The sequence below is a fragment of the Mya arenaria genome, chromosome 7 (assembly GCF_026914265.1).
Source record: "Mya arenaria isolate MELC-2E11 chromosome 7, ASM2691426v1".
Lineage (NCBI taxonomy): Eukaryota > Metazoa > Mollusca > Bivalvia > Myida > Myidae > Mya > Mya arenaria.
Genome location: NC_069128.1, coordinates 30,348,451 through 30,362,273, shown reverse-complemented (window position 1 = coordinate 30,362,273; position 13,823 = coordinate 30,348,451). Strand labels below are relative to the sequence as shown.

Genomic DNA, 13,823 nt, shown 5'->3' with positions numbered 1-13,823 from the left:
AAAAACTAGGTCACAGGGCCCAAATATGGAAAAACCTTCTTAACACTCTAGAGGTAACATTTTCAGCCCAAATAATCAGGAAATTTGTCAGAAATGTTGTTTCGTTAATTTCTAGCTTAAGTTCGAATACGAGTCATCTGAGGTCAAGAACCGGGTCACAGAGCCCAAATATGGAAAAACCTTGTTAACACTCTAGAGGCTCCTTTTTCAGCCCAAATATCCTGGAAATTTGTTAAAAATGTTGTTTCGTAGATTTCTAGGTAACGTTCGTATTAGAGTCATCTGGGGTCAAAAACTAGGTCACAGAGCCCAAATATAAAAAAAAACTTGTAAACAGTCTAGAGGTAACATTTTCAGTCCAAATATCTTGGAAATTTTGCAGAAAGGATGTTTCGATGATTTCTAGCTCAAGTTTGAATATGGGTGATCTACGGTCAAAAACTAGGTCACAGAGCCAAAATATGGAAAAACCTTGTTAACAATCTCGGGGTTACCTTTTCAGCCCATAATTAATATCCTGGAAATTTGTCAGAAAGGTTATTTAGATGATTTCTAGCTCAAGTTCGAATATGGGTCATCTGGGGTCAAAAACTAGGTCACAGAGCCCAAATATGGAAAAACCTTGTTAACACTCTAGAGGTAAAACTATCAGCCTAAATATCCTGGAAATTTGTCAGAAAGGTTGTTTCAATTATTTCTAGCTCAAGTTCGAAAATGGGTCATCTGGGGTAAAAAACTAAGTCACATGACGCAAAAAAAAGAAAAAGAAATTGTTAACACTTCGGAGGCTACTTTTTCAGCCCAAATATCCTGGAAATTTGTCAGAAAGGATGTTTCGATGATTTCTAGCTCAAGTTTGAATATGGGTGATCTGGGGTCAAAAACTAGGCCACAGAGCCCAAATATGGAAAACCTTGTTAGCACTCTACATGTAACATTTTCAGCCCAAATATCCTGGAAATTTGTCAAATAGGTTATTTCAATGATTTCTAGCTTAACTTCGAATACGAGTCATCTGGGGTCAAAAACTAGGTCACATGGCCCAAATATGGAAAAACCTTGTTAACACTCTAGAGGTAACATTTTCAGTCCAAATAACCTGGAAATTTGTCAGAAATGTTGTTTCGTTAATTTCTAGCTCAAGTTTGAATACGAGTCATCTGGGGTCAAAAACTAGGTCACAGAGCCCAATTATGGAAAAACCTTGTTAACACTCTAGAGGTAACATTTTCAGTCCATATATCCTGGATATTTGTCAAATAGGTTATTTCAATGATTTCCAGCTAAAGTTCGAATACGAGTCATCTGGGGTCAAAAACTAGGTCACAGGGCCCAAATATGGAAAACCTTGTTAACACTCTAGAGGTATCATTTTCAGTCCAGATATCCTGGATATTTGTCAAATAGGTTATTTCAATGATTTCTAGCTAAAGTTCGAATACGAGTCATCTGGGGTCAAAAACTAGGTCACAGGGCCCAAATATAGAAAACTTTGTTAACACTCTAGAGGTATTATTTCCAGTCCAAATAACCTGGAAATTTGTCAGAAATGTTGTTTCGTTAATGTCTAGCTTAAGTTTGAATACGAGTCATCTGGGGTCAAAAACTAGGTCACAGAGCCCAAATATGGAAAAACCTTGTTAACACTCTAGAGGCTCCTTTTTCAGCCCAAATATCCTGGAAATTTGTTAAAAATGTTGTTTCGTAGATTTCTAGGTAACGTTCGTATTAGAGTCATCTGGGGTCAAAAACTAGGTCACAGAGCCCAAATATAAAAAAAAAACTTGTAAACAGTCTAGAGGTAACATTTTCAGTCCAAATATCTTGGAAATTTTGCAGAAAGGATGTTTCGATGATTTCTAGCTCAAGTTTGAATATGGGTGATCTACGGTCAAAAACTAGGTCACAGAGCCAAAATATGGAAAAACCTTGTTAACAATCTCGGGGTTACCTTTTCAGCCCATAATTAATATCCTGGAAATTTGTCAGAAAGGTTATTTAGATGATTTCTAGCTCAAGTTCGAATATGGGTCATCTGGGGTCAAAAACTAGGTCACAGAGCCCAAATATGGGAAAACCTTGTTAACACTCTAGAGGTAAAACTATCAGCCTAAATATCCTGGAAATTTGTCAGAAAGGTTGTTTCAATTATTTCTAGCTCAAGTTCGAAAATGGGTCATCTGGGGTAAAAAACTAAGTCACATGACGCAAAAAAAGAAAAAGAAATTGTTAACACTTCGGAGGCTACTTTTTCAGCCCAAATATCCTGGAAATTTGTCAGAAAGGATGTTTCGATGATTTCTAGCTCAAGTTTGAATATGGGTGATCTGGGGTCAAAAACTAGGCCACAGAGCCCAAATATGGAAAACCTTGTTAGCACTCTACATGTAACATTTTCAGCCCAAATATCCTGGAAATTTGTCAAATAGGTTATTTCAATGATTTCTAGCTTAACTTCGAATACGAGTCATCTGGGGTCAAAAACTAGGTCACATGGCCCAAATATGGAAAAACCTTGTTAACACTCTAGAGGTAACATTTTCAGTCCAAATAACCTGGAAATTTGTCAGAAATGTTGTTTCGTTAATTTCTAGCTCAAGTTTGAATACGAGTCATCTGGGGTCAAAAACTAGGTCACAGAGCCCAATTATGGAAAAACCTTGTTAACACTCTAGAGGTAACATTTTCAGTCCATATATCCTGGATATTTGTCAAATAGGTTATTTCAATGATTTCCAGCTAAAGTTCGAATACGAGTCATCTGGGGTCAAAAACTAGGTCACAGGGCCCAAATATGGAAAACCTTGTTAACACTCTAGAGGTATCATTTTCAGTCCAGATATCCTGGATATTTGTCAAATAGGTTATTTCAATGATTTCTAGCTAAAGTTCGAATACGAGTCATCTGGGGTCAAAAACTAGGTCACAGGGCCCAAATATAGAAAACTTTGTTAACACTCTAGAGGTATTATTTCCAGTCCAAATAACCTGGAAATTTGTCAGAAATGTTGTTTCGTTAATGTCTAGCTTAAGTTTGAATACGAGTCATCTGGGGTCAAAAACTAGGTCACAGAGCCCAAATATGGAAAAACCTTGTTAACACTCTAGAGGTAACATTTTTAGCCCAAATATCCTGGAAATTTGTCAGAAATGTTGTTTCGTTAATTTCTAGCTTAAGTTTGAATACGAGTCATCTGGGGTCAAAAACTAGGTCACAGAGCCCAAATATGGAAAAACCTTGTTAGCACTCTAGAGGTAACATTTTCAGCCCAAATATCCTGGAAATTTGTCAGAAAGGATGTTTCGATGATTTCTAGCTCAAGTTCGTATAGGAGTCATCTGGTGTCAAAAATTAGGTCACAGAGCCCAAATATAGAAAAACCTTGTTAACACTCTAGAGGTAACATTTACAGTCCAAATAACCTGGAAATTTGCCAGAGAGGTTGTTTTGATAATTTTTAAGTCAAGTTTGAATACAGGACATCTTTTTTATTGTTATTTTATTGTTTTAAAATCATTGAAGGTACCAACTTCAAACTTTATAAACTTATTCACAGTAAATTGTGTTTTTTTGTGACGAGCTATATAAATCCAACCTAAATATTGTAAGAGTTATTGCGTTTTGTATCCTTTTAAACAAATACATATTTGTCATATTTTTACACGCCTGTTTAAAAAAATATGAACATATAATAGTTCCACCTATGGCGTATGGAAGGGCAGACAGGCACCATCCAGTATGTAGTTCGATCAATTACTTTTGAACCCTTTGTCCAATCATGACCAAATTTGGTCAGAATGTGTATGAACGTGTTTGATAATTAGCAAAATTGCTGTAGTTACCCGAGAGTTATTGCGCTTTAATTATAGAAATTACCTAAAACTGCTCTTGTCCTATCAATAACTTTTTAAGCCTTTGTCCAATCATCACAAAATTTGGTGAGAATGTGAATGGGCATAATACATCATAGAAGCCAAATCCCTGTTATTGCCCTTTAATTATCAACAAGTCTTGAGCACAAAGTTTTACTCAGGTGAGCGATATAAGGCCATCTTGGCCCTCTTGTTTCTTTTTCTTCTCCATTTATAATGAAACAAAGGGCATTCTATGCCGCTTAAAGAGCCCGGCCTTTTACCGGAGTTTGATTAGTTGATAATGATCCATCAGGCGGTGGTTTTGTGAAAAGGTTAATCGAAGTGTTTTAAGAAACTAAACTCTCAATGAAACTCTATAAATAGACCGAAGGCGGGGCTATGTTAGTGACGTAGACTGCCATTTGTTTCATACAAAATAGTGAATAAATATAGTCAAGTTATCTTTGTTTAAAGTCTTTATTTGAAGCAAAAGCAAAATATTGCCTTCCGACGTAGCATTTATGACGTAATTAATCACGTGGTATACACACACTTACAGAGTCGAATGAGCTAAATCTCAATGTGATTTCTAGATTTCTGGTTATAGCTACGCTCGGTTCATAAAAATGCACTGCGTATTAGGCGTAACGTCGTGTAGCGATTATTGCGAATCTGATTTTAATGGGAATGTCTCAACCTCACCGCGGTTTGTCAAACGTTGTTCAAAAAAGGTAAAAATACAATATTCACCACAAAACCCATTGCTGGTAAAGGTACAAAGTCTAGAAATAAACAAAAAAGAAAAGTAATTACGTTGATGTATTATTATGTTTTACTCTTTTGACTTTAAAAGTGCTTACTTTTTGTTGTTTTTAGATCTAGAAGTTATATGCCAACATTATTTCTTGTTTTTATACCATTATAGCGTTTAAATCATTTGACTTAAATAACCTCAACAAACAAAACACTTTAGATTAGTTTATTCGTGTTTTGATCTGATAAAATCTATTAAAACTTTGCATATTCAAGGTTACTCGGAAATAAGCGATTAGATGTTTACGTAAACAACTGCGTATTTAATCGTTTACAAAGATCAGTCAACCCGGATAATGTGTATTTAAAGACGTTTATATAAAGGACTTCAATTATTCACACGGAGTGCAGGAGTGATTTTTCGTAAAAAGGTATTGTTCTACTATAAGTACTATATAATTAACGAAGAATTTAATTTTGTTTTGTCTAATATTTCAACTGATTGACAGTGTTCTTCTCTTTTAGTATCAGGCAAGCTCTGGTTGGTCAAATGTGGACGCTCGTTTTGGTTGCCTTGGTTGCGGGGACGGCCGCCGATCATCAGCTGCGCATACACAACGGGTGTGGCTATGAAATCTGGGTCGGGCTTCTTGGAAGACCATGGAGTCCTGATAGAGGTAAAATAACTATCCACTTAAGCAATCGAAACACTTCGGTCATCTCCGCCATACGACAATTCTCGGATATACGAAAATCGGAAAACTTCGGCCATCTCTGCAATACGAAAAGCCTCAGATGTACGCCATTGCTTGTGTTTAAGTGGTTTGTAAACTTAAAAATGATACTATTAAGAATTTGTTGCGTTTTAACGTCTGATTTTATTTACTAGATACAAATTGATTCGGAATGAAATGTATTATTGCATTAATCATAAGGATCATAAGAGAAAAAATCCTTTCGCTTTTCGTAAATGAGCCGATTTAGCTCCAAAATTGGCTGTCTGCATTTGGAAAACAATAGCAATACTGTTAATGACCAAAACAAAGCATCGGGTGGGGTTTGTACGCAAGAGAACGGTATTAAATAGTTGTTTTGAAGCAAAAAGTTATTGAGTGAGTCGGGAAGTCTAGTAAGAATATGCATTGTTTTCACGAGATATTTTAATACAGACATTATTTTGATCTAAAACAAGCGTCTTCGTAAACGAGCAATTTCTCTTTATTCGGTGCACAAGGTCGTTTCTAAAATTTATCGTTGAAACATATAGAAAACAATGGTAATACTCACCGAATAGAGGACGTTTTCCACTCAAAACAATGAACCGGGAAGCATGGACGCACCTGACATTACTGCCCTTGATATCTAATTCGTCTGGTTCCCTGCCTACCAGGTTCCGGCTTAACGTATACATACTGTAGATCGTTTTAATTTGAGGATGTTTTGGTTTCGTGACTTCTTAGTTTTGGCAAGTTTTGCAAGGATTCAAATACATTTATATGCAATTTGATTGGTCAATTGAGTTTATGTTATGTTTTGAATTCGCGTTCTGATTAATTCACGTACAATCACAAATATTACTAGTACTATGAAAACTACAGGGACCTACCCAGTAGTCAAAAAATATTCAAAATAATGGTTAAGAGGCACAGGGCTTGAGCCCAGACGACACACAGGGCTTGGGCCCAGACGACACACAGGGCTTGAGCCCAGACGACACACAGGGCTTGAGCCCAGACGACACACAGGGCTTGGGCCCAGACGACACACAGGGCTTGGGCCCAGACGACACACAGGGCTTGGGTCCAGACGACACACAGGGCTTGAGCCCAGACGACACACATGGCTTGGGCCCAGACGACACACAGGGCTTGGGCCCAGACGACACACAGGGCTTGAGCCCAGACGACACACAGGGCTTGGGCCCAGACGACACACAGGGCTTGGGCCCAGACGACACACAGGGCTTGGGCCCAGACGACACACAGGGCTTGGGCCCAGACGACACACAGGGCTTGAGCCCAGACGACACACAGGGCTTGGGCCCAGACGACACACAGGGCTTGAGCCCAGACGACACACAGGGCTTGGGCCCAGACGACACACAGGGCTTGGGCCCAGACGACACACAGGGCTTGGGTCCAGACGACACACAGGGCTTGGGCCCAGACGACACACAGGGCTTGAGCCCAGACGACACACAGGGCTTGGGCCCAGACGACACACAGGGCTTGGGCCCAGACGACACACAGGGCTTGGGCCCAGACGACACACAGGGCTTGGGCCCAGACGACACACAGGGCTTGGGCCCAGACGACACACAGGGCTTGAGCCCAAACGACACACAGGGCTTGGGCCCAGACGACACACAGGGCTTGGGCCCAGACGACACACAGGGCTTGAGCCCAGACGACACACAGGGCTTGGGCCCAGACGACACTATACGTCACCTTTGCCAAATAACAGCAACCTACGTTAGCTAAAAATAGAGATGCTTAGAAAGGTCATGTACATTTATATCGTCGTAGAAGTGCTGTTTTCAATTGCATCACCAATGGCAATTTATGGGCTATGTCCGAATAGTTATAACGAGGTTCTTAATTGAATATATCAACTTTGTCAGTAAACTTTAGTTGTACTTCTTGAAAAACAACATTTTATCATTTAAAGCTGCACTCTCACAGATTGAACGTTTTGACCACTTTTTTTATTTTTGTCTTGGAAAGAAAATATTTGTGCGTAGATATCTGCAAACCAATGATAAAAGATTGCTGACAAAAGATCAGATCGCAGATTTCATATTTCCGTTCAAACGGTTTTAAGAAAAATGCATAAAACATCAATTTTTGAACTTAAATATATTAATCTGCGATCTAAATTCCAGTTAACGTTGAAATATTTTATTTTGGGCAGGCGGATTCAAGCTTTCTGCGCATCAAAGACGTACTAGTATTGTACCGAATAAATGGTCGGGTCGTGTCTGGGGCCGCACACACTGCCACGGAAACCGCTGTGAAACTGGTGACTGTGGACGCGGAGTACACTGTAATGGCGCTGGTGGCGAACCACCGGCAACGCTGGCTGAAATTACCTTTGATGCGGGCGGTTCCCACAACCAGGATTTCTATGACATTAGCTTAGTGGACGGGTATATTACCTTATATCATATGATATTACAGTATCTTAGCTATCTTTATCTGAGTTTACAGGGGTGGATTTGATGTTAGGGGGGGCGTAACTTAGGGGGCGTAGATTGTTGACTTGCGCCCCTCCATCAGAACCAAAATATTACTTTGGTTTAATGGATTGAAAATTTTAACGATTTCTAGTCCGAAATTGTGCCTTTTGGGCGTATTTCTTGACTCTGTTCTCCTATATTGAAATAAAAACTTGGGCGATCTAGGAGGGGGTGTGTGCTGGCTCCGCCCCCTGGATCCGCTAGTGGTTTAGATAAGCTTAGTGGATGGTTGATGGTATTAAACATAATCACTTTAAAAGTTCAATAAGTGCCATTAATTTATACAGCAAATCTCAAACCGAATTCTCTACTTGCACCACTACTTACATGATTTGTATATTGGAGGATTTAATTTATCTTCAAAACCTATTTAAAATGAAATATCATCCACAACCGCCCTTTGTCAAAGCCCCAAACCTGAGGTGTTTTGTTTGAAAGAAACGTTTACCTTCAGTAAAAAAGTAATCGGTCCTTTCACATCTAGTTCGAGCCAAGGAAGAATTCGAGCCAAGCGAGTTCGAGCCAAGGAAGAATTCGAGCCAAGCGAGTTCGAGCCAACGGGTTTTGACTGTAATATGCGTCTTGCATTGAGAATCTAAATGCTAGTTCTTTACCCTTTATGATAAAAAAATTATAGATCGGTAACTTGATAGTTCCCAATCGTCGGCAACCACGGTACTTTCTTCCGTTACACTTCATACATAACGTGGGACAATTTACCGACAAAGTCTCGTTTTAATGAATATGCATGAGGCAGGGGAGACAGCTCTTCTTCCAATGAATTCTCGTGTTACAGTCAAATATTGTTCAATAACTTTACAGTGTAAGAGCCCTCCCTGGCCTTGTGGTCTTGACTACTGCCTTATATTATTGTACAGAAAAGGCGGACCCGGTTCAACTCCGGCAATCGCCAACGTATGTTTCAACCGTACAGCATCTGGTACTTTGCAAAATCAATGAAACTGTCTCATTAGTTATTTATTATAACGAGATTGTCCTAGGCAAATTGCCCACGGCACACAACGAAGCATAGCGTAGTGTGTATCGGGGGTATTCGACGGTGATAGGTCCCTAGCGATGTTGAGTGATATTCGATTTTGCGATGTTGAGTTATATTCGATTTTTGCAGCTACAACTTGCAAATGTCCATGTCCCCTGTTCGGGGGTCGTACCGGGGAAATCCGACATGGCGGTACTGTGCCAGGGCGGGCTGCAACACCGACCTCAACAAGTCATGCCCTCAAGGTAAGCGCGAAGTATAAGATATCATTCTAACAGCCAAGTGTAATAATGTTAATAACTTGTTACATGGTTTTATGCGGGCTAGTTTGAATATTTTAATGTCGATTTGAGGATAACAAAATAATGATAATAAAGGATAACTGTTTATTTCAGTGTAAGATCGTAACTTATTTCACCAAAAGCTATAAATCACAATGGGCGTAGTATTTAAATGTGGATTTGTAAACAATTATTATTGACAAAAAAAATTATAAACAATTTGGCTAACTTTGAAGCGCCTATGTTCTCGTGCTAAGCGGGCGGCCTCGCCGCCGCCCGTGATCCGCTCGGAAGACCATGTCAGGCGAGGAGTTTGACTGGAGCGGAAAATCTGTCAAACGGTAAACCTATTAAATACAACTGGCATCGGTTTTTTTTCTCTTTACTTTTCTTTTGCATTTCTGTCTTGTACGTTGCTTTTATTAGATTTATTTAAACCTGTAATAATGCACCAGTGAATTGTAACCACGGCGTCCATGGTCCGGAGATTAGCGGGGACTTTGACTTTCGGGCCATCCAACCCTGGCTAAAATCCCCGCTTTTCGGGGACGAACAGATGGTTAAATCCCCGCCAAATGCCCCCGCACCCAGGGACCCTAGGTAAGGCCCATTCCCCGCTATATTTAAAGCGAAGACAAAACCACCGCATTCACCCGGCACTGCCGAGCCACATGAAAGGTAAAAACACGGTCATTTCCCCGGCTATCCCCGGTATACCCCGGACCTGGGGGCGTGGTTACAATTGCCTGGTGCATAAGGCAAAATGTGACTAGAGGGTGTGTTCGACTCCATCGTACCTTGTATGAATAAGAACGGTTGTCCCGACTTGTGAAGAACTCGAAGTCAATTCATTAGTTCCTATGATTTAAATCCTTTTGGCTGCCAGTAAACCATGTGTCAATCCTTTAAAGGGACTAGACACCAGATGATACAATTGCAAGAAAAAATAAAATTGTCAAAAACTTTCATTAAATTGAAATCACTATGTACAACGCATTAAATCTTACTTACTATTGTATCGCATCGCCTAGGACACATATATATCTTTCGCATTTTTTGTGTATTTTAAAATTACTGGGTTTGTCTACAACGTAAATACCAGTTAATTTAAAAATACGAGCGTCGGTATATGCATCTGTACCAATCACGTGACATTTACATGCTTAATACAAACTATAATCTGGGAAACCATATGCGCTATTCTTAAACTGTTAAAACTCAGCTGAATCAGGGAACACACACACGCACGCACGCACGCACGCACGCACGCACGCACGCACGCACGAACGCACGCACGCACGCACGCACGCACGCACACACACACATGTATATTGTTCAGCTAGCTATATTGTTTAACCATGTATAGTGATGTATTATCGGCCTCATACTTGCTCGTATTGACACGTCTAAGCGTGTTTTGAGGAAATACAGTATTTGCGGATTTTGGGACCTACTGGTGTCTGTTCCCTTTAAAGCTGCACTCTCTAGAATGAACGTTTTATCAACGTTTTCATTTTTGTCTTGGAACGAGCCAATTTTTGCGAAAATCCATGGAAACCTGTCAAATAACTGCTGACAAAAAATGACAATCATTGGTTTGCAGATATTTACGGAAAAATCTGCTCTTTCCAAGACAAACAATAAAAAAAGCTGTAAAAATGGTATATCTGAGAGACTGCAGCTTTAATCATACATAATACCTCCAGCTACATCCATGTTATCTATTTTCAGCATTACGGAAGTATGGTACCGGCGGAGTTGTTGGTTGCAAAAGCGCCTGCCTTGTCTTCAATACAGATCGATATTGCTGCAGGTATAGTGATTTATAATGGATAAACTTGCAAAGACTAAACAAACATATTTCTTTATTACTTTGGCCACAAACATCTTTACCGTTCAAACAAATCAATTAATGAATACATGTAAAAATCGTTCAATTTTCTTGGCAACAGACATGGTTAATGATTTATACAAGAAAAAATCAAAGTGATGCATTTTCCTTGAAATAGGGCACAAATATAGAACTATAAGTTTAAACTTATTTAATTTTACAACGATTGTGAAACAAGCCATTGCAACTTAAATTAATCACTCTCGTTGGCACGATGTTGCGCGAGAGTGTGGTATTGTGTTGTGGGGGAAACCGGAGTTCCCGGAGAAAACCCACTTGTCCGGCTTGGTGACCACTTACCAAACTTACATGCGGGAATCGAACCCGGGACACCTTGGGGAGAAGCGAGTGCGCTAACCACTGCGCTAACCGGACAGAATAACCGCATAGAACTATTGATACCATGTACTCCTATACAATGTTGACGCATTTTCTTAAGGTATCTGGCCCCAAAATCACAAAAATACTCAAGTCAAATCACAATCTCAATTTCAACTCATTTACCACATTAAAGCATAATATGATTTAAAATCTTGCATGTTTTAATTCATTTTGAAAACGTATTTTCTCATGGAATATTTTAAAAGAAACTTAATTCCAGGGCAAAAATAGACTTGAGTTATTGTTAAAAAAACAAGAAATTGTACGCAAATACATTTTTGGCTGTAGAAAAGTATTCCCTTGAAATCTCGATCAAAAACATAAATCAACATACTACATGAAAGATTGTCTTTTCAAAGGTCAAATCAAAATTTATTTTTAATAACTTTTGATGCTATGTGGTAAAATGAGTTGAGACTGAGATTGAGATTTGACTTAAGTGTTTTAGTGATATTTGGGCCTGATTTACAATAACTTGAAATATTAAGATGTAGTGACCTCATATTATTTTGGCACCATATGTGTGGGTTTCCTGTGTGGAGGAAGAATTTGGTAATGGTATATACATTGATAGAAATACTGCAAACACACTTTGACCTTCGAAGATAGAAAAATCAGTTATTTTTTTCCGAATTCAGTTGACATAATAAAAAAAACACTGCAAAAATGATTTTTGTAAGGTGCAGAAAACACCGTATTCTACCTTATTAGACAATAGAATATCACAATAAATATTTTAGCACTCACCAATCATTTAATATTCTTCCGTTTTCAGCTATTAAACACACGGTTACAGTCTTGTTATCAGTAATTATATTTTCCATAAATGCATTATCTAGTAACTAGTTAAAGGTTTATCAGTCAAAATTATGTTTGTTATACATGTGTATGTATTGACTTTGAATAAGTGCGTCATTTTTACACATATAGGGGAGCCCACAATACGCCGAAGACATGCCCGCCATTCGAATATTCGAGGATCTTCAAGAAAGCTTGCCCACAGGCCTACAGCTACGCGTATGATGACGAAACGTCGACTTTCACCTGTAACGGCCATCACACCGGCCAGACGAACTACGATATCACATTTTGCGGCTGATATATTCACTCAAAGACTACGATATCACATTTTGCGGCTGATATATTCACCCAAAGACTACGATATCACATTTTGCGGCTGATATAATGACCAAAAGACTACGATATACTATTCTAAGTCTGATATATTGTCCAAAAGACTACGATATAATATTATAGGTCTGATATATTGACCAAAAAGACTACGATATAATATTCTAGGTCTGATATATTGACCAAAAAGACTAAGATATACTATTCTAGGTCTGATATATTGACCAAAAGACTACGATTTTTATATTGACCAAAAAGACTACGATATACTATTCTAGGTCTAATATATTGACCCAAAGACTACGATATAATATTCTAGGTCTGATATATTGACAAAAAGACTACGATATAATATTCTACGTCTGATATAACGACCCAAAGACTTGTGAAGTGTAATATTGCATAAATAATTAAAATGCGCAAGAGTTAAGTCATTAAAATAAACAGATAAATTTAAATTTCTATGCGATATTCTTGCAGCGTAGTTAAATGTAAAGAATTCTGACATTGTAAAAAATATACATCCACATGTGGCGGAACCATGGTGGTGTCTACATAAGATCCGCTGGAGGGTAACAAGGGCACGCCCTTCGGAGCTCCTCGGTCATCTCCACCAAACGACGAACCATTTCTGAACACCTCGGCCATTATTATCGAAAACAACCTCAGATGTATGTCGGTACATCAGAAGAAGTACTGGCTTAAATGATTGCCAGTTAAGTGAATTATTGCAAACATAATTAAGATTACCAAGATTTAAGTCATTCACTTTAACTGCAAATTTAAATTACTACGCGATCTACTTGCAGCGGACTTAATTTCTGAGTATGTAAACCGTCAAAATACATCGAAGGTTGTTTTCGATAAAAATGGCCGAGGAGTTCCGAATAAATGGCACGCAAACTGATCTTAAAAATGATATTAAGTTGCAGCTATGTTCCACTTACCTTAACCGACCCTAACTTGGCTGACATATATAAAAAGCCCCACCTACCCCCCCCCCCCCCACTTGATGTTATCTACTTATTCAGACATTCAACCAGTGGGGATAAATCTCCCCTTTTGCCTCCGGAGGATGTACGGGGTCAAGCCATAATGCAGCCATTGCAAGGCGCGGGCGGACCACAAAAGAAGAGTGGAAGCGGTCGGCTGGTGTCACACCCAGCGCATATAATTGTCCGATGAACTTTCCATGTCAAAATCTTTAACATATTACTATAATGGAAGCAAAGGTCATTACGAACCTATGTAAGGCTCTAAGCGAAGCCACTAGTGAACTTTTATTTGTTCGAATAT

At 39.0% G+C, this 13,823-nt stretch overlaps 1 protein-coding gene across 6 annotated transcripts; it reads left to right on the top strand.

The window, feature by feature from the left end:
* Positions 1-4,886: 4,886 nt before the first annotated feature.
* LOC128240761 (uncharacterized) lies at positions 4,887-12,985 on the top strand. Of its 6 annotated transcripts, XR_008262299.1 has the most exons (8): positions 4,890-5,039; positions 5,118-5,285; positions 7,519-7,753; positions 8,973-9,088; positions 10,856-10,937; positions 12,327-12,653; positions 12,696-12,737; positions 12,806-12,985. XR_008262299.1 is itself a non-coding variant. In XM_052957592.1 (6 exons), exons 2-6 carry the CDS (start codon positions 5,159-5,161, stop codon positions 12,493-12,495), a joined length of 729 nt encoding a protein of 242 aa, XP_052813552.1. In that variant the 5' UTR covers positions 4,887-5,039; positions 5,134-5,158; the 3' UTR covers positions 12,496-12,985. The 6 variants fall into 6 exon arrangements, 2 of the variants coding, with proteins under 2 accessions (XP_052813552.1, XP_052813551.1); XR_008262298.1 differs by lacking the exon at positions 12,696-12,737; XR_008262297.1 differs by having other exon boundaries at positions 12,696-12,985.
* Positions 12,986-13,823: the final 838 nt, after the last annotated feature.